This window comes from Chiloscyllium plagiosum, unplaced genomic scaffold, assembly GCF_037043375.1.
Source record: "Chiloscyllium plagiosum isolate Xiang-an unplaced genomic scaffold, Cpla_swu_hap1 HiC_scaffold_27, whole genome shotgun sequence".
Classification (NCBI taxonomy): Eukaryota; Metazoa; Chordata; class Chondrichthyes; order Orectolobiformes; family Hemiscylliidae; genus Chiloscyllium; species Chiloscyllium plagiosum.
Window position 1 is genome coordinate 63,867,173 of NW_028270165.1, and position 25,715 is coordinate 63,892,887.

At 45.8% G+C, this 25,715-nt stretch overlaps 4 protein-coding genes across 5 annotated transcripts in view; 2 read left to right on the forward strand and 2 right to left on the reverse strand.

Moving 5' to 3' along the window:
* Nucleotides 1-25,715, reverse strand: part of LOC148144448 (uncharacterized) — a 677,410-nt gene that overhangs the window by 462,051 nt on the left and 189,644 nt on the right. The gene's annotated exons all lie outside the window — the stretch shown is intronic.
* The window catches only part of LOC148144457 (uncharacterized), a 309,257-nt gene that overhangs the window by 85,318 nt on the left and 198,224 nt on the right, over nt 1-25,715 (reverse strand). The window lies entirely within an intron of this gene.
* LOC122558179 (uncharacterized) overlaps nt 1-25,715 on the forward strand; it is a 231,148-nt gene that overhangs the window by 53,837 nt on the left and 151,596 nt on the right. The window lies entirely within an intron of this gene.
* Nucleotides 121-24,679, forward strand: LOC148144459 (uncharacterized). Its single transcript, XM_087974767.1, has 2 exons — nt 121-244; nt 22,796-24,679. Exon 2 carries the CDS (start codon nt 23,204-23,206, stop codon nt 23,837-23,839), a length of 636 nt encoding a protein of 211 aa, XP_087830893.1. The 5' UTR covers nt 121-244; nt 22,796-23,203; the 3' UTR covers nt 23,840-24,679.

Below are 25,715 nucleotides of genomic sequence, written 5' to 3' on the forward strand. Positions count from 1 at the left end.
GTGCGGCCCGGGGCAGACACCCGTCACTGGGCACCGCCGCCTTCCTGGCGCAGCTGCTGTGTCACGGCCACACCGGCCGGCTGTACAGCAGGCAGGAGCCGGTGAGCATTCTGGAGGCGGATGGGGTTAAGGGCCTGCTTGGGAACTCGTCGGCCGCCTGGGTGGTGGAGTTCTACTGGTCGTGGGGCGGCCCTTGTGTCAACTATGGGGCCACCTGGAAGGTACTGGGCCCGGGAGGTGAAAGGTGAGGCAGGTTGTGGGGGGACGGAGGGGAAGGAATGTGGGGCCTGTCCTGTCCTGTCATAGTGACATTTTACACTCACTTTCCATCTGCTTTTACTGGCGCTTGTGCTGTTTCCCCCTCACTGTTTGTTTCATCCTTGTGCTGTTTACCCCTCACTGTTTGTTTAATCCTTGTGCTGTTTACCCCTCACTGTTTGTTTAATCCTTGTGCTGTTTGCCCTTTACTGTTACTTGTGCAATTGCTGGGGTTCGTGTGTAAATACTAGTGAAGGAGATTATACACCAGCATGTATATGTTCCTCCGTCATTGAAGGGGCAGGACCTGTTGAGAATGGTTAGTAAAGCATGTTGTGCACTAAGCCTTGTTAACATGGATATAGTTTGTTATTTGGAAAAGTAGACTTTATTATTTAAAGTCACGGATGTACAGCACGGAAACAGACCCATTCGGTCCAACCTGTCCATGCCAACCAGATATCCTAAATTGATCTAGTCCCATTTGCCAACACTTGGCTCATATCCCTCTAAATCCTTCCTATTCATATACCCATCCAGATGTGTTTTAAGTGCTGTAATTATACCGGCTTCCACTACTTCCTCTGGCAGTTCATTCCATACGTGCACCACCCTCCGCATGGAAAAGTTGCAACTTAGATACCTTTAATGTCGTTCTGCTCTCACCCTATAACCTATGCCCTCTTGTTGTGAACCTCAACCCTACACTGACGAAAAGACATTTAAAAAATAGTTGAGCAGCCAGACAAAATGCAAAAGCTATAAAATGTTGAACCACATGAGGAAAAAGAACTGTGGCTCTACTCTTTATTTCTCCCCTTGGCATTTGAACACTTAACATCTGTCAATAACACCAGCATCGCCACAGAGCATATTGTGTCTGCTCCTCTGTGTGAACAACAGCACGCATGCCCGCTGGTGTCCATGCTCCTCGCTGTTGGCAGAAAAGGTGACATCGCTTATCTCTGTTCCTAAAGGTCTTCCCTTTATTCTTAAAGCTATGCCTTCTGGTCCTAGTCTCTCCTACCAGTGGAAACATCTTCCCAATGCCATTGCACTACCCTGTCCGGTCATTTCTGCTGGTGGGTGAGACTACGCCTCAAGGTTAGAGGGAGTAGCTTTCAGACAGAGATGCGGAGGAACTGCTTTTCCCCGAGGGTCATGAATCTATGGAACAGTCTAGATTAGAGTGGTACTGGAAAAGCACAGCAAGTCAGGCAGCATCCGAGGAGCAGGAAAATCGATGTTTTGGGCAAAAGGGCTTCCATCAAAATCTATGGAATACTCTGGCCAAGGAAGCAATAGAGGCAGCTTCATTAAGTATATTCAAGACACAGTTAGGTGGGTTTTTGCCTGGTAGGGGAATTAAGGGGTTCCTTGTGACTGCAGGGAGGAGGAGATGAGACGATGGACAGGTCAGCCGTGATCTTAATGATTGTGGAGCAGGCTCACTTGTGGCAACTGGAGTGAATCCAGGGAGGGAGCAGACTTTACGACCTCAGGTATGTGTCATGGTTAGCCGGGTGAGGAGAGACATAAGGATAGGCTGGGACTGTTTTCCGTAGTGTGCCAGAGTCTGAGGAGTGACCTTATAAACTTTTATATCATCATGAGGGACATGGATAGGGTAAATAGACATGGTATTTTCCTTTGGATGGGGGAGCCCAGAACTAAAGGGTAATAAGTTTAGGATCAAGAATGTGGTGTTGTAGCAAGTCAGGCAGCATCCGAGGAGCAGGAAAATCAACGTTTCGGGGAAAAGCCTTTCATCAGGAAAGTGTGTTTGTATGTGAGTTTGTGTATAAGACTGTGCATCAGTGAGTGTGTCTTTGCATGTGTGCATGCTTGATAAAGTGTGATTGTGATGGAGAATGAGCTTGCGAGAGGGTGAGTGTGTTGAGAGGATGGTGTATGTGTATGTCTGAGAGAGAGCGTGTGTATGAGAGAGGTATGGATATAAGTGAGGGTTTGCATTTTACTAAAATAAAGGAGGGCAGGACTTGTACAGGTAATATTAGGGCCTGGGTCGTGTTGTAGAACAGAGACCTGGGGGTGTTCGGGTTCATTGTTCTTGAAAGTTACATCACTGGTAGACGGGGGTGAAGAAGGTGTTTTGCACACTTGCCTTCATTGTTCACATGCTGAGTACAGGAGTTGGGATATCATGTTGGAGATGCACACAGAAAGTACTTTACTCAGAGGGTGATAGATGTCTGGAATGCATTGCCAGCAGAAGTAGGGGCAGGGACGGTAGATTCATTTAAGGTGCATCTGGGTGGAGGAAATCCAAGATGGCGGCGACCCAGCAAGTCTGAGTCTGTCGTGCTCTGCCCAAGACTCAGGCAAAGTAGGCTGCCTGCCTCCACCACACCTTCCAAATCATTTAAATAGGTTTTATTTAAATACAGCTAGTTATTTTGCACCAAACGTGAGCAGTTTAGTGCCCCGTTAAAATGACTAAAGGAAAGAATGCCCGCAGCTCGCAGCACATAGGAACCCCTCCCCAGCTGCAGCAGAGGCGTCCACAGCTGCCCCAGGGTACTTAACTATGGTGGCGAGCCTTGTTGCAGTGATTTCTAAGCTTGAAGAGAAGATCGCCACCTTCATAGAAGAGTCCAGGAGCAGGTGGGAGTTGCTCTCGGTCGCGCTGCAGAAGCACGACCGAGATATTGAAAGAATCGAACATCGATTCGGAGGGGCGGAGCTAAAGGCTGCGACCTCCGAGGCTGCCGCAGAATCAGCCGTGGGTCGGGTCTGGACTCTCGACCAGCGAGTCCGGGCCTTGGAAGATCACATTAACGACCTCAAAAATCAAGGTCGTCGAAAATATTTGTTTGCTGGGCCTTCCCGAATGGGAAGAGCAAGGCCAGTTTACAACGTTTCTGGAGCAGTGGCTTCCACAGTTATTGAATCTGGAGGCTGGATCAGGCCAGGTCAGGGTAGAATGGGGTAAAAACAATGACTGCAGATGCTGGAAACCAGATTCTGGATCAGTGGTGCTGGAAGAGCACAGCAATTCAGGCAGCATCCGAGGACAGGCAAAATCGACGTTTCTGGCAAAAGCCCTTCATCAGGGCTTTTGCCCGAAACGTCGATTTTGCCTGTCCTCGGATGCTGCCTGGGTAGAATGGGCCCACCGGGTTGCAATACACAGGCCCAGCTTGGACAAGCGCCCCCACCCAGTCCTGTTCCGGCTGCAGTGCTTTTAGGAGATGCAGATGCTCCTGGAAGCTTCCAGAAATCTTGGGAAAGATCCCCAAGCCATGATTTACAAAGGATCCAAGATTATGCTGATTGAGGACTTTTCCATATCTCTGGTCCAAAAGAGGAGGGCGTTTAATGGATTTAAACATTCAGTACTCCCTGCGCTACCCAGCAACACTACGTGTTAGCCACGAAGGTCAGTGTATGACTTCGGATCGCCGGAGAAGGCCACGGAATTTTTGGCCTCTTGGATAAATCGTAAGAGTTAACTCGTGTGGTGAATGATGTTGTTCTGCCCTCCCCCTTCTCTGGTTCACCCTTTTTTTTTTCTCTTATTACTTTATTGCTTAATATTATTTCCGGGGATTAGGGAGAGGGGGCTTATTTGTTCTCCACTCTGCGATTTTAAGCTGGGTTGTTTTCCCCCTGTTATTTTGTATTATCATAATTAATTACTATCTGCTGAGACTGTAATTTTATAGTTTTATATGTTTATACGTGGTATTAACATCACCAAATATATCTAAGTGTTGGTATGGGTGGGTAGGGAGGGTACTCATTGTTAACTTTAGCTTGGGCATACACTTGAATTTTCTTCACTTTATTATGGGGTTCCTGGGTCGAGGGTGGGGCACTGGTTGGGAGAGGATATGGTGGGTTTTCGGAAAGGAAATGAGAGGGAAAATCTCCATTTAAATATGTTTTTGTTTTTTTTATTTAGAAATAGTTTTTTATTATGTTAGTGTGAGTGTAATAAAGAATCTCTTTGTGAATTTTCTATGGTCTATGCTCGTGGTGTTTTGGATGGTGTTTCTCCTCCCGGGGGGTCTCGGACTTGCCTGGACGATTATGGTGAGTCATTCAATTAAATGGTGCACCTGGAATGTCAAGGGGAGTAATTCTCCAATCAAAAGGAAGAAAATATTATCAAACGTCAAAAAAGAAAGGGTTGATATAGCTCTCCTACAGGAGACCCATTTATTGGATGAAGAACACTTGAAATTACAACAGGGTGGATTTGATCAGGCCTTCTTTCCTTCCTTCAGTTCTTCTTATTTAAAAGAATCTCCCTTTCAAAATCCTAAGTCAGATAAAAGATGAATCTGGGCGATATATACTAATTAAAGCCCTTCTAAATGGAGAGGAATATGGGATTTTAAACCAGTATTGTCCCCCGGCGCATCCTTTCAAATTTATAAAGGAAGCCTTCTCCAAATTGATGGCACTGGTGCTCGTCATACAATTATAGGGGGAGACTCTAATTGCATTATGGAGCCGGAAATAGGCAGCATACCCAAGAGTACTGCGGGTGTATCCCCCAGATCTAGACAATTGGCGGATTTGAATCAAGAATTAAGATTAATAGATGTGTGGAGGTGCCTCCACCCGCAAGGCAGAGATTTCTCTTTTTACTCTAATCCACATAAATGTCACACGAGAATTGACATGTTTTTTGCCCCCTCGAGTTTTTTAAATTCCATATCATCCTGTAAAATAGGTGATATGATAATTTCTGATCACGCTGTTGTGTGTATGGAAATCAAGGCTAGGAACAATGATGCATCCCCCTGACATTGGTGTATGGGTTCCTTCTTAACGAAGGATAGTAAATTTGCAAAATATTTTTCTCAAGAATTTAAAGCTTTCTTGGAAATTAATTCAGGTACGGCCAGTAACCCGTCAATGATGTGGGAGACTATTGAAGCTTATGCACGAGGTCTGATCATTTCATACTTGGTGACCCAGAAAAAATTAAAGGGAAACCAACAGCGTCTACTTGAGGCTCGGTTAATAGCAGCTGAAACAGCATACGCTGACAGACCTTCTATTGCCAAATTACTAAGGATTACGGCCCTTAGGACAGCTCTGAATACCGCCTTCTCCCTAACGGCAAAGAAGGAAATATTATTTGCAAAACAAAGATTATATGAATTTGGTGATAAACCTGGTAGATGCTTAGCATTTCTTGCAAGTAAAAAAAAGGGCCTCTCAAGCTATCACAGCTATCAGGGAAAATGCTGATACTCTGACTCACGATCCTAAAAGGATCAACTCAATCTTCAGAAAGTTTTATTCTGATCGCAGGATTGTGAAGGTAGAGCCAGGAGGATGCAGTCCTTTTTTAAAAGCCTGGCATTTCCGGACTTAACCCCGAAACAGGTATCGGTCCTGAATGCTTCCCTAACAACCCAGGAAATACTTGATGCAATTAGGCAATTTCAGAGCGGTAAGGCACCTGGCCCAGAGGGCTTTCAGGTTGGATTTAACAAAGAGTTCACAGGAGTATTAGCTGGCCCACTTATGAACATGTAAAACTACAGAAATAGTCAGGGCTGCCTCCTGCCTTCACTGAATGAGGTGAATATCTCCCTTATTCTCAAAAAAGGAAAAGATCCAGAAGATTGTGCATGATACAGACCGATATTCTTGCTAACTGTAGATTTTAACATTCTCTCTAAAACATTAGCATTGAGGCTGGAGAGGGTACTGCCATATATCATAAAAGAGGAGCAGACTTGGTTTATTAAGGGCCATAGATCATTTAATGATATTAGAAGGGTCTTGAATGTGAATCAAGTCTGTCATCAGGAAAAAATACCAGGAATAGTAGTCTCTTTGGACGCGGAGAAGGCATTTAACAGGGTTGAATGGTCATACCTGTTCTATACATTAGAAAGGTTTGGTGTTGGAAACGTATTTGCCAAATGGGTCTCAACACTGTATAATGATCCCAAAGCAGTTGTGATCACCAATGGATTAGGCTCAGGTAGCTTCCGTGTGGGTAGGGGCTGCTGTCAAGGATGTCCTCTCTCACCATTGCTATTCACGCTAATAATTGAGCCACTGGTGGAAGCGATACGGGCTGACTCTAATATAAAGGCCCTGAGGGTTGGTACAAGTAAACATGAAATTACCCTATATGCAGATGATGATCTCCTTTTTCTTCGTAATCCTCTGACGTCCGTGCGTCCCTTGATCCAAATTATTAATACATTTCGTGCATTTTCAGGCTACAAAATTAATTTTTCAAAATTGGAGGCCACGCCTCACTGGTATGTCCCACTTATTGGACCGATCCCACTTCCCCTTTCGGTGGTCTCTGGAGGGTTTCCTATACTTAGGCATTTTTATCACCCCAGTATTTGGCCAGCTAGACAAGGCCAATTTTGTGCATCTATTGGAAAGGGTAAGGCAGGACCTTCACGCTGGGGAGACCTTCCAATTTCCTGGCTCGGTAGAATAGCCCTAATTAAAATGAATGTCTTGCCCCGTCTCTTATACCCTATGAGAATGCTTCCGGTGATGCTGCTGAGGCTGGCACTGTGCAAATTGTATGGTTGGCTGGGTTCATTCATCTGGAATCCTAGACGGCCCCTCATTAAGTTAAGGAAGCTACAGCTTCCACAGGCAAGGGGGGAGGGCTGGATTTTCCAGACTTTAGGAAGTATCAGTTAAGTTTCTTGTTAAGCTGCATAGCCGATTGATTGCGGGTCAGACATGACCCAATCTGGATGGACATCAAGGTTTCTCAAGTACAGTGATCTCTTATTAACCTCTTATTTTTAGATTAGATGAAAATCATTACGGACCACTGTAGAAACCCTATAGTACTAAACACAATTAAAGCTTGGAATATAATGCGGCAAAACGAGGGTAATTCACATAAAACGTCCCCCTATACTACTATAGTGGGGGCATGGGGTTTTCAACCGGGGCTTACAGATACCATATTCAAATCCTGGAGATCCAGGGGTATCTCCTGTTTAGGGGATCTGTTTGAGAAGGGGGTCCTGATGTCTTTTGAACAGCCGCATCAGAAATTTGGATTACCTAATGGAGACCTCTTTTGATACTTCGAAATACGAGATTACATACAGAAGACGACTACGCTATTAAATAGTCTCTATAAATCAGATAGAGAACGAAGAGTGTTGTGGCCAATGGGCGTACCCTCGGTCAGCACTCTTTATCATTTATTACGTGATGAAGTGTCGGAAGATATGGACCGTCTGCTTAGAACATGGGATCAGGATTTGCGGCTGGAAATTTCTACAGAAATGTGGAATGACATCTGGGAAAATGCCAAAAAGATCTCCATTTGTAACAGAACTCAGGCCATTCAGTTAAAAATACTTCATAGGGCCCATATGGCACCGGAAAGATTGGCAACATTTAGGGCAGGAGTATCTCCAATGTGTCCCAAATGTAAAACAGAGGTGGGCACTCTTACACACCGCTTATGGACATGCCATAAGATCCACAAATACTGGACCGAAGTCGTAAACGCCCTGACAGAAATCTTGGGAACGGAAATTACAATAGATCCAGTATCTCCTCTTCTGGGCTTCTCGAGCTTACCTTCTCTGGATGTGCACGGGAGGAAATTATTTTCCATTCTCTCCTTCTATGCAAGGAAAAATATCTTAGTAAACTGGGTGGCTGAGGGCCCTCTAGGACTTCCGAATTGGCACAGATTAATCATGGAATGTGTTCCCCTTGACTTCCTTACAAATATGGTGCACCAAAAAACTGAATTATTCTATAAAATATGGCAGCCCTTTTTGAATTACATCGATACAGATATTTCGGCCATTCTTTCAAGGGCTTTCATCTAGTTGAGGTAACAGTTCTGGCTGGTCCGGGGCCCCTTGGGAGAGGAATCCCACATGAATACGGGTTTTATTACAACTTGATGTTAACTCATTACGAGTGTGTACTAAACTACTTAATTACTATGTTATCCTGTTTTCTTTTGAATAATGTAAGATATTTGATCATAAACTCTGGTTAGTTATAGGTTAGATCTGGTTTCCAGCATCTGCAGTTATTGTTTTTACCTTAGTTATAGGTTAGATTAGTAGCTAGATGAGTTTTGTCTTTTTCTTTTTCTTCTCTGTATCTCTCTTTGTTGGACAGGTTTTGGCTATTTATTTAAAATTTAATTGTATATTAATGTTTGTACTTGTCTTTTATAAATTTGTAAATTTGTAAAAATGTTAAATTTTCAATAAAAATATCTATAAAAAGAAAAGGTACATCTGTACAGATGCATGAGTAGGGGGAGAGCAGAGGGATACAGATTCGGGAATTGCGCGATAGGTTTAGACAGGGGATTTGGATTGGCTTCGGCTTGAAGGGCTGAAGGGTCTGTTCCTGGGTTGTAAATTTTCTTTGTTCTGTGTTGAGGTTGCACAGGATGTTGGTGAGGCCATTTTGTTTAGAGTACTGAGTACAGTTCTGGTCACCCTGTAATAGGAAGAATATTATTAGAGGGGGTTCGGTAAAGATTTACTTGGACGTTGCCAGGACTGGAGGGTTTGAGTTATCGGGAGAGGCTGGGACTTTTTCACTGGAACGGAGGAGGTTGAGGGATGACCTTATTGAGATTTGAAAAATCATGAGGGGTGAGGGTAAGGAGAAAAGCGAGGAACATGCGTGGTTATGTAAAGCCAGAGGTGGGAAGGTGAAACAAAATTGTGGCTCTACCCTTTTTTCCTCCTATTGACATTTGGCCAGTTGAATCTGGCAGTTACACCAACATATCTACAGAGCCTACTGCACGTGCTCCTCGGTGTCAGCAAGCACTGCGCATGTTCGCCAGTGTCTGCAAAAAACTGCACATGCTTCTATCTGTCTAAAAATGGTGCATGAATTTCTTTTGCCGTTTCCCTGCTCCTCGGATGCTGCCTGACCTGTTGTGCTTTTCCAGCACCACTCTAATCTGGACCCATGAGCTTCTGAAGCTGTTGCTGCTCCTCTCTCTCTGAATGAAGACTGAGATTCATCCAAGACTGTAATTTCCTTCCTCTGTCCAACAGCACTCTCTTCTCTCACTGCCTTTTCTATTTCTTTTATTTTCATGCTGGGATCCAATTGTTGAATTGCAGCAACTGAGAAGAAAGGGAGTGAATCCAGAAAGAGGACAGACTCTGTGGTACTGCACTTGCCAGGTGTCTGTGCCTCAAACACCTGGCAAGTGCAGTACCACAGGGTGAAGTTATAGTCTTTGCTGTGGAAAAAACAAAGCAGAAATGAGATGTATTGTTTAAATGGTGATATATTGGGAAGTGGAGAAAGTGAGGACTGCAATGCTAGAGATCAGAGTCAAAATGTGTGGCGCTGGAAAAGCACAGCAGGTCAGACAGTATCCGAGGAGTAGGAAAGTTGACGTTTCAGGTAAGAGCCCTTCATCAGGAATGATATGTGGATGGACAAAGGAGCCTCAGCGTCCTCCTACACCAGTCAATGCCAGTTGTCAGACAGGTGCAGCAAGCATTCAGCAAGGCAAGTGGTATATGAGCAAGAGGAATTGAGTTTAGAAGTGGGGATGTCTTCCTGCAGTTCGGGGGTCATTGAATATATTCAAGGCTGAGTTCATATCATTTTTGAACAACAGAAAAGTGGATGGTTATTGGGGAAGGCAAGAAAATAGTTTTAAGGCTAGTACAGAACAGTGACAGTCATACAGCATAGAAACACACCCTTCAGGTCAACTAATCCATGCTGACTATATTCACAAACTAATCCCATCTGCCTGTGTTTGGCCCATATCCCTCCGAACCTTTCCTATTCACGTACTTATCAAAATGTATTTTAAACATTGTAACTGTACTTGCATCCACCACTTCCTCTAGACATTCATTCCACAAACAACCACACTCTTTTTTAAAAAAAAGTGCTCCTCATGTCTTTAGACTTGTTCTACTCTCACTTTAAAAGTTTGCTCCCTAATCTTGAAATGACACCTGCCATTCACCTCACCTATACCCCTCATGATTTTTTAACCCTCTCTAAGGACACCTCTTAACCTCTGATGCTCCAGTGAAAAAAGTTCCAGTCTCTGCATCTCGATGTAGGGAGGTCCATATCCATTTGTGGTCTGTTCAATGCTGGTGCAGGCTTAAAAGACCAAATGGCCGACTCCTGCTCCCAATTCTGTGTCCTGGACAGCAAGAGACGATAAGGCAAAGGAGTAGAAAGTAGGCTATTCAGCCCATCAGGTCTGCTCATACCATTCAATCGTGGCTGATCAGTTTCTGAGTGCCATTCTGCTGCTTTCTCCCTGTCACCTTCGATCCCCTCAATACTCAAGACCCTACCTATCTCAGTCTAAATATCCTCAGTGACCTGGCCTCTGCAGTCTTCTGTGCCAATGAATTTCATAGATTCGCCACTCTCTGGCTGAAGAAGTTTCTCCTTAGCTCCATTCTAAAAAGTTTTCCCTTTACTCTAAAGCTGTGCCCTCTGGTCTTAGTTCCTCCTATCAAGGGGAACATCTTCCCAACATCCACTCTGTCCAGGCTGTTCAGTATTCTGTATGTTTCAATTAGATCTCCCCTGAGTATGGCCCTGCTAATCAGCATGAACCAGACCTTCAGGATGAGGTATAGCAGGGATTAGGTTCAGCAAATTGGAAATGGAGGGAGAGTGTGTGGGATGGAGATCTTCAGCTTCTAAGGAATAAGAGAGGAAAGAGAGTTCACAATAAATCAGAATTGATTGGATGAGCTGATAAGCTACGGAGGGGCAGATGGAGTTGAAGTTGGAGAAATGTGATGTGTTGCATTTTGGTCAAGCAATGCAGGCAGGACTTACACAGGGGGAGTGTTGCAGAAGAAAGAGACCTTGGAGTGCATGTTCATAGTTCCTTGTAAGTGGAGTCCCAGGTAGACAGGATAGTGAAGATGATGTTTGGAATACTTTCCTCTATTGGTCAAAGCATTGAGTGAAGGAGTTGGGAGGACATATTGCGGCTGTACAGGACATTGGTTAGGCCACTTTTGGAATATTGTGTGTAATTCTGATCTCCATCCTATGGAGAAACTTGAAAGGGTTTGGAAAAGGTTTATAAGGCTGGTGTCAGAGTAGGAGGGTTTGAGCGAGAGTCTGAATAGGCTGGGACTGTTTTCCCTTCGTGTCAGAAGCTCAGGGGTGACATTATAGAAGTTTATAAGGGGCATGGATGGGGTAAATAGCCAAAGTCTTTTCCTCCGGGTAGGGGAGTGCAAAATTAGAAGGCAGAGGTTTGAGCTCAGAGGGCAAAGATTTAAAAGGGACCCAAGGGGCCACTTTTTCTCAGAGGGTTTTGCATTTATGGAACGAGCTGACAGGAAGTGGTGGAGGCTGGTACAATTACAACAATTAAGAAGCATCTGGATGGGTACATGAAGAGGAAGGTTTTTGAGGAAAATGGGCCACATGCTGACAAATGGAATGGATTGATTTTGGATATATGGTTGGCATAGACTAGTTGGGTGGAAGGATCTGTTTCTGTGGTGCATGACTCTTACTGTCTTCGGTGAAAGCAGAAGTGTGGTTGTGAAGACAGGGCTTTCAGAGCAGCTTTCAAAGATGTTTTGCCCTACTGGGACCGGAAGAAGTTACAACGAAACCTTTCATTTGTGAGACAGCAAGCAACTAAGTGAGTACATCCGGGATTTTGCTGGAAAGTGGGAATTCTTTGCACTGAGAGGATGAAGCCCTACCCTATCCAGTCATTTCTGCTGGTGGCTGAGACTAGGCCCCAAGCTTTGGGGGAGTAGGTTTAGGACAGAGATGAGGAGGAGGAAGTGAGGGCTGCTGGTTTTCCCAGAGAGTAATGTATCTGTGGAATCCTCTGCCCGGGGAAGCAGGCTCCAATATGCCCCGGTCCTAATTCTTCAGCTTGACGTACCCGTGACTGTAAACTTTGAAGAGTTTTCGTTAACTGATGCAAATATTTCCCATTTGTCCAACAATGCAGTGTCAGCTGTTTCAATCATTGAGATGGTTTTGATTCATCTACTAAATACATCTACTCATATTAGACAATATTCATGACAATGTACGCGAGGTGATTCTATATACGCAAATTGTAAACCAGTAAAAAAGGCTGACCAGGCAAGGAAGTGGTTAACAAACACAGGGCATCCCTCTTAGAGTATGCATCTTGTTTGTTTACAAATTAAACACGCTTCAGATCTTTTCCGAGCTGCTTTCCGAAAATCTGGGTGCCACAATAATGGACATTATCAACTGAAATAGGCAGCAGCAAAGAATGAACACAAACCAGTCCAGCAGGGGCACCCATGTTTTGGTTTGAGTATTGAGGGAATCCCCTATTTGAGGCCCCTGCGCTATCAGTACCTGAATCAGTTCCTGAAGAAGGGCCTGTGCCCGAAACGTCGAATCTCCTGTTCCCTGGATGCTGCCTGACCTGCTGTGCTGTTCCAGCAATAAAGTTTCAACTTTGATCTCCAGCATCTGCAGACCTCACTTTCTCCTATCAGTACCATACCCAGGCTAATGTGCATTGAAACCAGATTATGAAGTGTTAACTTTCCTGCAAACTTCTGCCTGTGTGTGTCTCTCTGTAACATTTTCTAACTTGCTTCATATCTCAGTTTGTCAGCTTTTGTTTATTCCTTCCTTCCTTCCAAGGCTAATGAGGCACTCACATTCCAGAACAGCCCAAGTTAGGGAGTTGAGCCTCATAAATCCTGGCTGTGACACATTGCTGCTTAACCAAGTGTGCAAACTCTAAATACCTCTCAGCTGTTCCATTTGCAAATCGAACACTGTTTTCAACACAAGTTGTTTGTGTCTCTGCATGAGTCCATAACCCAGGGAAATACAACAGAGTCTTTAATGGTTGCCCAATGTGTCCTGTATGCCAAATTCATTCAAGTCTGGACATCCTGAAGTGAGAAATTATACTTCAGATTTCTACTCGCCAATTAAAACTAATGTTGGGCACTCGAACAGATTGAGGGCATCTTGAAGCATGCCATGGACCTCAGTGTCGGTCCAGGGCTTATCAAATAGGGTTTCACCTCTCATAACCGTGCGGTAAGCAAATTATTTATTACTAATTTTGTAAAGCACAAGTGTTCTCAGCAGTATTATGTCCAGATGCTAGGATCCTGTTGAATTCTCTCACTAGTATCTTGTGGCTGAGTAGGGAGAATTGTATCAATATTTCTAACAGCACTTTTGTCCCTGGCCAGCTTTCCTCTTTATTTTGGACACAACAAAAGCAGCAACCAGATATTTCATCTCTCAAAGGATATCGGCCGGTGACCTGGCAGGACCCGGGTATCTCCTGCCTGACTCGCCAACTGTGGGGGATGGAAATAAAGCCCCATGTCAGGAAAGAATTTGTTTATCAGGAAGCAGTACAGCTGCAAGGCCAACCGTCTCCGCTGAGCCTGGGAAACATGAGCTTTAGCAAGCAGGCACTAAGCTGAGATTCAAAATGGTTTCCAGGCTTTAATATGTGACCAAATGGCTGACCCAAATCTAACAATTCTCCCACATCATTGCAGGGAATAAAACAAGAAAAATGAGACAAAATGAGAAATAAATAGGGGATCGTGCTTAATGTTTGTTCATTACGAAGTAAACAAGAAATAGCAGTCTCCCAGGATTCGTATGGTGCCCTACTTGAGAAATTCTGTCCAACAAGTTTAATTGGAAGCAGTAGCTTTCGGAGTGCAGCTCCTTCAACAGGGGATTGTGGAATATAAAATTGTAAGACACAGAATTTATAGCAACAGTTTATAGTGTGATGTAACTGAAACTATATATTGAAAAAGACCTGGATTGTTTAAGTCTCTCATCTGTTCGAATGACCATGATAGTTTCAGTTCTTTCAAATGTCAATCAGAAAAACTTTTAAAATAGTTAAATCCTCAAGTGAACTTTACCAATTGGTGTCGCGTCAGCCCAGATAATGTATTGAAGGTGTGAGCTCCCCTGTGTGAGACTCTGTGCCACAATGGTTAAACTGATTAACAGAATCTTACATGGATTCATGCAGTTTTTGAGCAAAGTAAGACATAATTCTGCAAGTACGAATTCACCCAACAAACTTGTGCATGTGTGTGTGTGGGGGTTGGATGTATATTTGCAGATACATTCTATGTGCATTTTTTTTAAGGAAAAATCTGCAGGCAGTCCATACATGTAATAGTTTGTAAATTCGACTTTGGAAACGGACCCAGTCTGACTCAAGATTGGGATACAGGCAGACTCTGACCTCGCACCTTTAATGCATTGTCTGGGCTGAGATGTGAGCTTTTGCAATAAAGCCTTGTTATCTCGAGAAGGTGACAACAAGAAGCTCTGGGATTTACATTGTAATGAGACCTACAACCTATTTGAAACGGTGGAAGACTTAACAATCCAGGTTTGTTCAATATACCATTTCAGTGGCAGGACACTGGAATGTTTTGCTCTAAATTGCATCTTAGGATCTTATCCTCCACAACCACCTGATGAAGAGGCAGCACTCCAAACGTTACTGCTTCCAAAGAAGCCTGTTGGACTACAACCTGGAGTTGTGTGATTCTAGAATCTGGTTTCTAGTATCTGCAGTCCTTGTCTTTACTTAGTTGATTTTAACCCTACAGTGAATCCTCTTGCAAGGATGCCTGCATTGAAGAAGTTTTCCTCCTCTCTCTCCAAGAATCTCAAGGAATCCCTCCACTGCAACTCCCAGGTCATTTCCTCTGCCCTGAAGCTTTTCAACCATGTCCTCAAACAGACTCGCTACCACAGCCACATTTGCTTCCTCATTACCTGCCTCCGTTACCAAATAATCCTCCACGGACTCCGGGCCACCTTTAAACCAGCAGAGTTCGGATCCGAACAGGTCACTCCACCCTCCTGTCTGACCTATCCCCCCACCCCCATTCACCTATTGTACTCAATGCTACTTTCTCCCCACCCCCACCCTCCTCTCATTTATCTCTCCACCCTGCAGCCTCTATTCCTGATGAAGGGCTTTTGCCCGAAACGTCAATTTTCCTGCTCCTCGGATGCTGCCTGAACTGCTGTGCTTTTCCAGTACCACTCTAATCTAAAGTGGATTGGCCATGCTGAAATACCCATAGTGCCCAATGATGTGCAGGTGAGGATGAATTGGCCATGCTAACTTACCCATAGTGCCCAGGGATGTGCAGGTAGGGGTGAATTGGCTATGCGAAATTAGGCATAATGTGCAGGTAAGGTGCATTACTCAGGGTTAAATGTAGGGGAATGGGTGTGGGTGGGTGACCTTTGGGAGGGTTGGTGAGGCCGAGTGGCCTGCTTCCACACTGTGGGGATTCTCTGAAGGGAGGGTTTTTTTTGGAAAGTGTTTTCTCGTCCTCGTCTGCTGCATGCGCAGTGCGGCGTCCCGCTGTTGACCATGCCCCGCCCCCTCAACCGTCACTTTTCCTTGGCCCGCCCCTAGTTCATTTGGGACGTCACAAGGCGGAAGTCGCTCTGTCAGTTTCAAAGTGAATGTCCCGCCCTCTGGGCAACTCTTCATCCTGGGAGGGAGACAGAGATGGGAGGAGGGGAAATTGGTCACTTGTAGCAACTGGAGTGAATGCAGGGAGGGAGCAGACTCTGCAAACTCAGGTATGTGTCTTAGTTAGCCGGGTGAGGAGGAACTGAAGGATAGAGATTGGGAAGGGGGAGGGCTGGATATCTTTTCTGTTTTTATTTTTAAAATGCACCCGATTCCCACCCTTAACAGCCACAGGTACAAGTACAGCACATGCAATATTCCTCATTGCAGCTTCAAGCCGGTTTTGCATCCTCTGTTCTTCCTCCACTTCAGCTCCAGCACATTCAGCTTCTTTCCCGCATTCACATTCCTCCACCCCCGCCCTGATGTTCCAAGCTGATCCTCAAAAGATCGGTTTGTCCCTCCATTCTTTCCCGGTGGCGTCTATTACTCTTGTCTATTTCTTGCCTTATCCGGCCTTGAGCGTGAACAAAGTGTTAGCGTATATCCTCTTTCACTGCCAGCTGCTTCCGTGTTTGCGAAAGCAACATTTCCTCCCATTTTTCGCCGACACTGAGCCTTCTGACCTCCTTGATTGTGTTTTTTTTTGTTTTTGCAGAAGCAGGAAACAGATGCTTATAACTGTTTGTACGAGCATATCTAGCTTAACCTACACCCCATCCCCTCACAGCACCTTATCTGTTTGTCTGTAACATCTACCATTGTTTGCAGGCACATTTCATGTATGCACATTTTAGCTAATACAAAAGCAATTATATATTTCTTTCACATAGCTTTCATGCTTGTTAACTCCACTCTTGGCTGAAACAATTATACCCTGGCGTTAGTTCATTTACCTTGCAGAAGCAATTATGGTTGCAGAAGTAACACTGCTTTACCTATATCCCACAGGGGTGACCCTACAACTTTGTATAAATAATGTGGGGCATGGTGAGGGTGAATAGACAAGATCTTTGATCTGGGATTGCTCATAGATTTAGGGTGAGATTTAAAAGAAACCTCAGGGGCAACTCCTAAATACAGAGGGTGGTGTGTGTAAAGAATGAGCTGCCAGAGGAAGTGGTGACTGCTGGTACAATTATAACCATGGGTGGCACAGTGGTTAGCACTGCTGCCTCACAGCGCCAGAGACCCGGGTTCAATTCCCGCCTCAGGCGACTGACTGTGTGGAGTTTGCACGTTCTCCCCGTGTCTGCGTGGGTTTCCCCCGGGTGCTCCGGTTTCCTCCCACTGTCCAAAGATGTGCAGGGTCAGGTGAATTGGCCATACTAAATTGCCCGTAGTGTTAGGTAAGGGGTAAATGTAGGGGTATGGGTGGGTTTCGCTTCGACGGGTCGGTGTGGACTTGTTGGGCCGAAGGGCCTGTTTCCACACTGTAATCTAATCTAATCTAATCTAAAAAATCTAATCTATAATCTTTAAAAGGTATCTGGATGGGTATATATTGGGAAGCATTTAGATTTTTTTTAGATTAGATTAGATTAGATTAGATTACAGTGTGGAAACAGGCCCTTCAGCCCAACAAGTCCACACCGACCCGCCGAAGCGAAACCCACCCATACCCCTATGTTTACCCTTTACCTAACACTACGGGCAATTTAGTATGGCCAATTCACCTGACCCTGCACATCTTTTGGACTGTGGGAGGAAACCGGAGCACCCGGAGGAAACCCACGCAGACACGGGGAGAACGTGCAAACTCCACACAGTCAGTCGCCTGAGGCGGGAATTGAACCCGGGTCTCTGGCGATGTGAGGCAGCAGTGCTAACCACTGTGCCACCGTGCCACCCACATGGGCCAAGTGCTGGCAAATGGGACTAGATTGATTTAGGATATCTGGTCAGCATGGACTGAAGGGACTGTTTGTGCTGTACATCTGTGCTTCTGGCTTGCCACAAATGTTTGTCCCGTCTGTATGTTCAGTTTCTCCCTGGTGTTGGTGTTAACGCCTTGGTGTCTTATTTTGCTCCCCACATCCTGGGGACATTAACCATTTCCTATCTGGTTGTTCTGATCTGGACTGCTGTCTGGATCGGATTTCTGGGATTGGTCAATAAACACACCTGGAAGTGACTTTGTCAATCACACAAGCAATAGTTTATTCTTTGATATGGCCCGGTCGGTAGACTCTGATCAGCCCAGAAGGATTAGATTAGATTAGATTCCCAACAATGTGGAAACAGGCCCTTTCGCCCAACCAGTCCACACCGATCCTCTGAAGAGTAGCCCACCCAGACCCATCTCCCTCTGACTAATGCACCTAACATTATGGGCAGTTTAGCATGGCCAATTCACCAAACCTGCACATCTTTGGATTGTGGGAGGAAACCCACGCAGACACTGGGAGAATGTGCAAACTCCACACAGACAGCCCCCCGAGGCTGGAATCGAACCTGGGACCCCTGGTGCTGTGAGGCAGCAGTGCTAACCGCTGGGCCACTGATGAGTACTCCCAGAGTGCCAAAAGAATCCGCCGACTTTTCCAGATACCTTTTAAAGGTTATAATTGTACCAGCAGTCACCACTTCCTCTGGCAGCTCATTCTTTACAGAGTGTGGATAGAACTTATGTACATTGTTTAGAGTCAGACATTGAGCATGATCACATCGTAACAACCAATCAGATCCCGCAAGGTCCTCATGCATTTTTGACTTAGCCTAGGGTGGCATGGTGGTTCAGTGGTTAGCACTGCTGCCTCACAACACCAGGGTCTCAGGTTCGATTCCAGCTTTGGGTGCCCGTCTGTGTGGAGTTTGCACATTTTCCCCGTGTCTGCGTGGCTTTCCACCGGGTGCTCCGGTTTCCTCCCAGAGTCCAAAGATGTGCAGGTCAGGTGGACTGGCCATGCTAAATTGCCCATAGTGTTAGGTGCATTAGTCAGAGGGAAAATGATTCTGGGTGGGTTACTCTTTGAAGGGTTAATGTGGACTGGTTGGGCCGAAGGGCCTGTTTCCAAACTGTAGGGAATATAATCTAATCTATCATAATTTCTTGTATACAACCTTTTCTTGGAATCGTATTTGTCCTGTCTGGTGGTTAGGATTAAACTGTTACTTCTGCGATTGATGGTTAGGTTCACATTTGTTACTTCTGCATTTGCAGTTTTTTTCACTGGATTTATATCAGGCTGTGGTTTCTTGTTTGTTCTGAGTCGTGAGTATCTGCCTGAGTTAGCCAAGTAGAAGCCATTTTGTCCTACCTCTCATGTTAAAATGGAGATTTGAGGTGGCCCAGGGAATCCTTTGAGAACGCAGACCTGTAAAGCCTCTCTCTTGGTTTGTCCTGGAGATCATACTCTTTGAAGCCTGGAATAAAAACCTCTCATCATAAAGTCCCAAAATGCAATTCAATTCAATCCATAGTAGATAAGCACTAAGAGTTAATTTTCTACGGGATTCAACAGCCTCAGCAATAAAATGGTCTCTCTCTCTCGTGTCCTTTTGAACTCTCAAGACAGCAAAGATTTATTTTCTGAATGCCCCGCTTGCAAGGGGTAGTAAGAATCCATCATAATGGACAAGATCCAACCATGAATTACAAAGCTATGGATAGTCTTTGAATCTGACCCTGAAACAAGACTTGGTACTATCATTAATTTCACAAGGGAACGGCTGTGAATGTTATCACTTGGTGTCCTGTTCACACAGATTCACCGATGCTGAGGCAAACGTTCTTCATTGCCTCACAGCATCCTGTTATCACTTGGTGAGCCCAGGTGTCCCTATCTTTAAGTTCTCTCCTCTTTCTGAGCCTTCCTGCCTGTTTATTTTCTAGTGCAGTAAATGTATTCAATAATTGAGCATTACATTTTAGTCTGAATGTTTAAAGACAAGTTTTAAGGCTATAGACTTTATCACCCAGATGCCCACACCCTCATTCCTCTCTTTGATTGCACCGCGATCACTGAAAGAGAAGGCTAGTCCAAACAAATGCCCTTCAAGGTGGTCCAGCCATCAACATCCTGCAGAGCGGCACCACCATCTTCGCAGCTCATCTGGTCATATTTATCATCGCCATTGACATGTGTGGGTGATTCATCAGATCGCAAAAGGAGCATCTTCTGGGGCAAATCTATATCACTAAGGGACCTCATAAGCCTAGCAATTAAATACCTAACAATACCAATACCGACAAACAGACATAGCTAAATTGATAAGCCAATTGTATCATGAGCCCGATTTGCAATTTCCCCAACTGGTCCCTTCAGTCATTCTGGAGGAGAAAGTGAGGTCTGCAGATGCTGGAAATCAGAGCTGAAAATGTGTTGCTGGAAAAGTGCAGCAGGTCAGGCAGCATCCAGGGAACAGGAGAATCGACGTTTCGGGCATAAGCCCTTCTTCAGGAAGGGCTTATGCCCGAATCATCGATTCTCCTGTTCCCTGGATGCTGCCTGACCTGCTGCGCTTTTCCAGCAACACACCTTCAGTCATTCTGTCAAGGAATACCTGGATCTCTTCTTGTATCTTAATTAAAATTGCCAGTGAGATTGGGAATGGCCATAGTGCATTTATCTTGGACAATGGTGCAGACCTCACCCTCCTGGGCAGGTATGTAGTCTAAGGCATACTGATTCTGCACAGAGTAAAGACACAGGTCTGATCATCCCAGTTTACTCTGTTTCAGAGCCTCTTTACTCTTATTTCCTCGAATGGTCAGGCTGTAAAAGAGGGAATTGCGGTTCTGTTGACTTGTCACCCCTGCCGATCCTTCCAACCTCAGCGTACTCTGGATTCCCCAGCCTATCGGGTGTCCTGTATTGTCACCCAGTCCCTTGGGATCCTTCCAGTTGGAGCAAGGTTGGCTGAGACCGACCGCTGCATCCTCCTCAGATGGAGGTTCCATCGACTTGTCCACTGGCCAGGACAAGGTACTGTTGTGGGAACAAGGGCTCCGATAGTGACCTTATGAGGGACATCTTTGCCATCCAGGACAAGGAAATTGGTAGCTTTACTTTAGCTGAAGAAATAATAGTCTGGTTTGGTTTATATTTGGGAGAGTTTGTCAAAATCGGTTACTGAAATGTTACAGCAGGGGGTCTGGTCAGGTCTACAGGAGTAAAGGGTCGATGTTTTGCAAGAGGAGTTGCTTGAGCGCTGTAAAAAATGGGCCAAGTGACTCGAGCACTCACACTGTATGGGAGACGATGGTCCTCAGAATGCTGTTCCCATTGGGCTCTCCCTTAGCTCTATTGTACATGGTCTTGGTGACAGTATCAGATTCTGAAAAGAGAAAAGGCCTATAAATGTGCAAGGAAAGGGTTCCATTCCAGGTCCATGTGCCGCATAAGGCCTACTGTACGCCAGCCAGTGTTACACCAGCTGTTTGTATACACAGACCGGAGCTATTGGAAAGTGATATTTCTCTTCACAGGGTCGGCAGTAGGAATTCTGACGAATAGAATGGAATCGGGGACTGGGGACAGGGCACGTAAGTCATCTCCCGATAGAGAGGAGTAACATACTACTGCCTCTGGAGTGAAGAGCGTTCTGTGGGCCTGTATACACAAGTTCTTTGTGGATTGAGGAGTTTCCCCTATCAGGCTTCCCCTTTTTCTCAAGGAAGCCCGTCCTGCAAAAAGGGATGATGTTCCTGGGCGTCCTTAAAATATTTACCATAATAACAGGGTTGATCATTTTTATCCTCACTAGGCTTGCGTCTGCAGTTAAAATAAAAAAAACATGGTAACGACATGGTAACTCTCACTGATTTCTACTGTCCAGATGGACCATCTGGTCTTTCTGATGTAAGAGTCCATTGCAATAATCAATCGTCATCACGTTCCACACGTCAAAGGCGTCTGGTCCGGTCCACTGGACGACATCTCCTCAGCATGGGTGGTGGATAATCTCTGATCATTCCTGGTCGCATCCATAGTTAGTGGCTTTCCCCATCAGGATGTTGTACGTGATCAGAAAGGTGAGGAGATAGGCGATCCCCCACATGTCCCTCCTCTTAGTTCAAGTATCTGCAATAAGATCAACATGAGAAAAACAGCAAGATTCAAAAACCCAACTGGACAGGGTCCACTCCTCTTGTTGGGATTCCAGGATTCTTTCCTCCTCTTCCCCCAAACCTTTTGATTAGTGTGGCCAATCAATTTACAATGGTGCAGTTGGACCCAAGCTGAGCACCCAGCGACTGTGACCGCCGTAGGGGTGGGAAGTAAAACCTGGAAGGGGCCATCCCAATGAGGTTGGAGATCTTTGCCAGTCCAGTTATTGACGAGCACCAACGAACCAGGCTCTACCCGTGTCGAGGCTGAAAGGGAGGGAACATCATTGTAGGCCGCACGCTCCTGGGAGTGAAAGGCATGCGTAACACTAGTTAGAGCAAGAACACAACCAATCATTGCTTCGGTCATGTGGTGGAAGTGGACTGAGAAGGGAGCAGAATCGTTCCAAGGGGTACGGAGAGGGTGACCAGAGAGATTCTCAGCTGGAGACAGTTGTGTCTTGATCGCAGATATGGATCGCATCTGGAATAAGGCCACAGGGATTAGCATAACCAGGAGAGGCCAGACTCTGCCATTAATTTGGCAAGCTTAGTCTTGAGTTTGGTTAAAACATTCAACAATGCCGGCCGCCTGAGGATGATAAGCACCATGCAGTTGCCGACAAATACAAAGCTGGGAACAGAGTTCTCCGTTAATATTACCTACAAAGTGTGGTCCATTGTCCGAGCTAATGCACGCAGGTATACTGATGCAGGGAATTATTTCCTTAAACAAAATCTTCACCACAGTCTCAGCAGTAGCGTTAGGAGAAGGGTAGGCTTCAATCCACTTTGAAAAGACATCAGCAATAAGCAAAACATATTTATAGCAACTCAACTCATTTCTCCAACTCAATGAAGTCCAGTTGAAGTGTCTCCAAGGGACCCTCCAGCAAGGGAGTTCTCGTAGTTAGAATGGAGTGAGAACAAAGGGGGGTGGGAAGAGTGGGATGGTGCTTTCAATTTTGTGGAACAACAAAAGAATATTCCACAGAAAGTAGAATTACTTGTTCTCAATTTCTACCCTGCACTGATACTGATGACTTTTGTAATTTCTTTTTTTGCAGAGTATTTGAAGATCTGAAGACTGAAGTTTCAAAATCAACAGATGAAGGGCTTATGCCCGAAACATTGACTCTCCTGCTCCTCGGATGCTGCCTGACTCTCCTGTGCTTTTACAGCGCCACATTTTTTGACTGACTCTCCAGCGTCTGCAGTCCTCACTTTGATGTCAATGTCTGACAGTCATTCAATCCATCGGGACAGCAACTATGTTTGACTGTGATTTCTGTGAGAGGGATCGACGCTTTTTGGTTCCTGTTTGAGGATGTTTTCAGCATCAGTGGGACTGGACGAGAGACCCCACTGTTGCAGCGCACTGTGTGTGGAGCCTGAAACAGTTATACGGCCTGGGAAGGGGATTTCACGGCAGGGAGGGGCTCTACACGCGTTTGTGTGCAGCTGAAGCTGTGGCCATGGAGAAACCCGAGGAATCCCACCCCGTGGAGAAACTGTGGAAGTGTGGCGACTGTGGGAAAGGCTTCCGTTTCCCGTCTGTCCTGGAGTCTCATCGGCACTGTCACACCGGGGAGAGGCCATTCCCCTGCACCGACTGCAGGAAGGCCTTCAGACATTCCTCCCACCTGCTGAGGCACCAGCGGGTCCACACGGGCGAGAGACCCTTCAGCTGCCGCGAGTGCGGGAAAGCCTTCAGCAATTCTTCCACCCTGCTGACCCACCAGCGGGTCCACACGCGCGAGAGACCCTTCAGCTGCCGCGAGTGCGGGAAGGCCTTCAGCACTTCTTCCACCCTGCTGAGGCACCAGCGTGTCCACACCGGGGAGAGGCCCTTCAGCTGCCATGAGTGTGGGAAGGCCTTCAGCAATTCCTCCTCCCTGCTGACCCACCAGCGGGTCCACACAGGGGAAAGGCCGTTCACCTGCTCTCAGTGCAGGAAGGGCTTCACCTACTCCTCCAACCTGCTGAGGCACCAGCGGATCCACACGGGGGAGAGACCCTTCAGCTGCCCCGAGTGCGGGAAGACCTTCAGCACATCCTACACCCTGCTGAGGCACCAGCGGATCCACACAGGGGAGAGGCCGTTCACATGATCTCAGTGCGGGCAGGGCTTCAGGTATTCCTCCCACCTGCACAAGCACCAGCGGGTCCACACGGGGCAGAGTCCCTTCAGCTGCCCCGAGTGCAGGAAGGCCTTCAACAATTCTTGCAAACTGCTGACCCACCAGCATGTCCACACAAGGGAGAGGCCGTTCACCTGATCTCAGTGCGGGAAGGGCTTCACCTACTCCTGCAACCTGCGGAAGCACCCGCGAGTTCACGTGCCATCGCAGGGGGATTGAAGGAGTGACGGCCGAGTGCCATTATCGATTGGACTATCAACCCGGTTCTGGGGACTCCCGGGTTCGAATCCCGCCACGACAGATGGCAGAATTGGTATTCGGTCAGAAATGTGGAGTTCGGAATCTAACGATGAGACCATTTCAGGGAGGGGGGTGGTACAGGGGAGAAAGCCCCCATCTGATTCACTCTCTCCCATGTTAGAGAATGGAACCGCCATTGTGGGAAAGGATTCACTCAGTCGTTCCAGCTGCATCCTTTACCCGGACTGGCCTACATGTGACCCCAGACCCACAGCAGTCTGGTTGACTCTACACTGCCCTTCCCCCACTGGCAAATGAGCGGGGAGAAACTTACTAGGAGAGAGGGAATGGGTTGAAATTGCTGAGTGAGGCAATACTTCCTCCGGGTTACGGCTGTGCCAAGGATCTAATTACAACCTGGTGCTGCCCAATAGTAAAGACAGTGGGGTTTGTGTGGGCTTTGATCTTGAGCTGTTTAAAAAGCAACTACTTTGTCTATGCCTTTTTGCAGGGGGGGAATCTGAAGCTGTAAAAAAAAGTCGGGTCACAATAAAGGTTACCTGAACTTACCGCCAGGCTCAGACTCTCAATGAAAGCTTTGAGCTCCAAGAGGTTTTTTGTTTAAAGCTGCTCCTCTCTTTCAGCCTCCTGCACTGAGTTTCCAATGTCGTGTATCAGATGGAGCAGTGAATGAGTAGCTAGTGTCATTAGAAATTGTAAATCTTTCAGGTACTGTGTTGTTTCATCAGCATTGTAAAGTTTACTGGCAGCACCAGGAAGTGTGGGCTGTGTTCACTAGAAATGATGTGGAGGTGTTGGTATTAGTCTGGGTTGATAAAGTTTAAAAAATCACACAATACCAGGTTATTGTCCAACAGGTTTATTTGGAAGCACTAGCTTTCTGAGTGCTGCTCCTTCATCGGGTAGCTGTGGAGCAGCATTGTAAGACACAGAATGTATATCAAAAGGTCAGTATCATGCAACTGATGGAATATATTGAACAAGCCTAGATTGCTGTCAAGTCTTTCATCTCTTCGAATGGGTGTAGGTTTTGGTTCATTAATGTGTAACTGCTAGAACATCTCTTAAGTCACATTTTTGAGATGACTTAAGGTTTTATAAAAAAGATAACATCTCAGCTCAGACAATGCATTAAAGGTGTGAGATTTGAGTCTGTCAGTATTTCAATCTTGAATCAGACTGGTTCTATTTCCAAAGGAGGAATTCATAAAATATTACAATTTCCAGGCAGTCAATCCATGTATGTTTTTTGAGCAAAATTGAATGTATCTGCAAATATAATTCTGCCAATACAAATTCACTCCAAAGAATTGTGGGTGCGTGCATGTGAGTTTGTGCGTGAGAGTGTGTACATGCTTGGTAAAGTGTGAGTGTGATGGAGTATAAGCCTGTGAGAGCATTGGCGGGGGAAATGTTTGTGTGTGTCTGAGGGGGAGCATGTGTGTGAGAGGTATTAATACAAGCAAGGGGTTGCATTTTGCTAAAACAAGGAAGGGCAGCACTTGTCCAGATAATGGTAAGGCCCTGGGTCATGTTATAGAACAGACAGACATGGGTGGCGTTCAGGTACATAGTTCTTTGGAAG

Bases quoted from the DNA above. Each gene is read 5' to 3' on its own strand.
- LOC148144459 (XM_087974767.1), top strand. From the start codon at position 23,204: ATGGAGAAACCCGAGGAATCCCACCCCGTGGAGAAACTGTGGAAGTGT.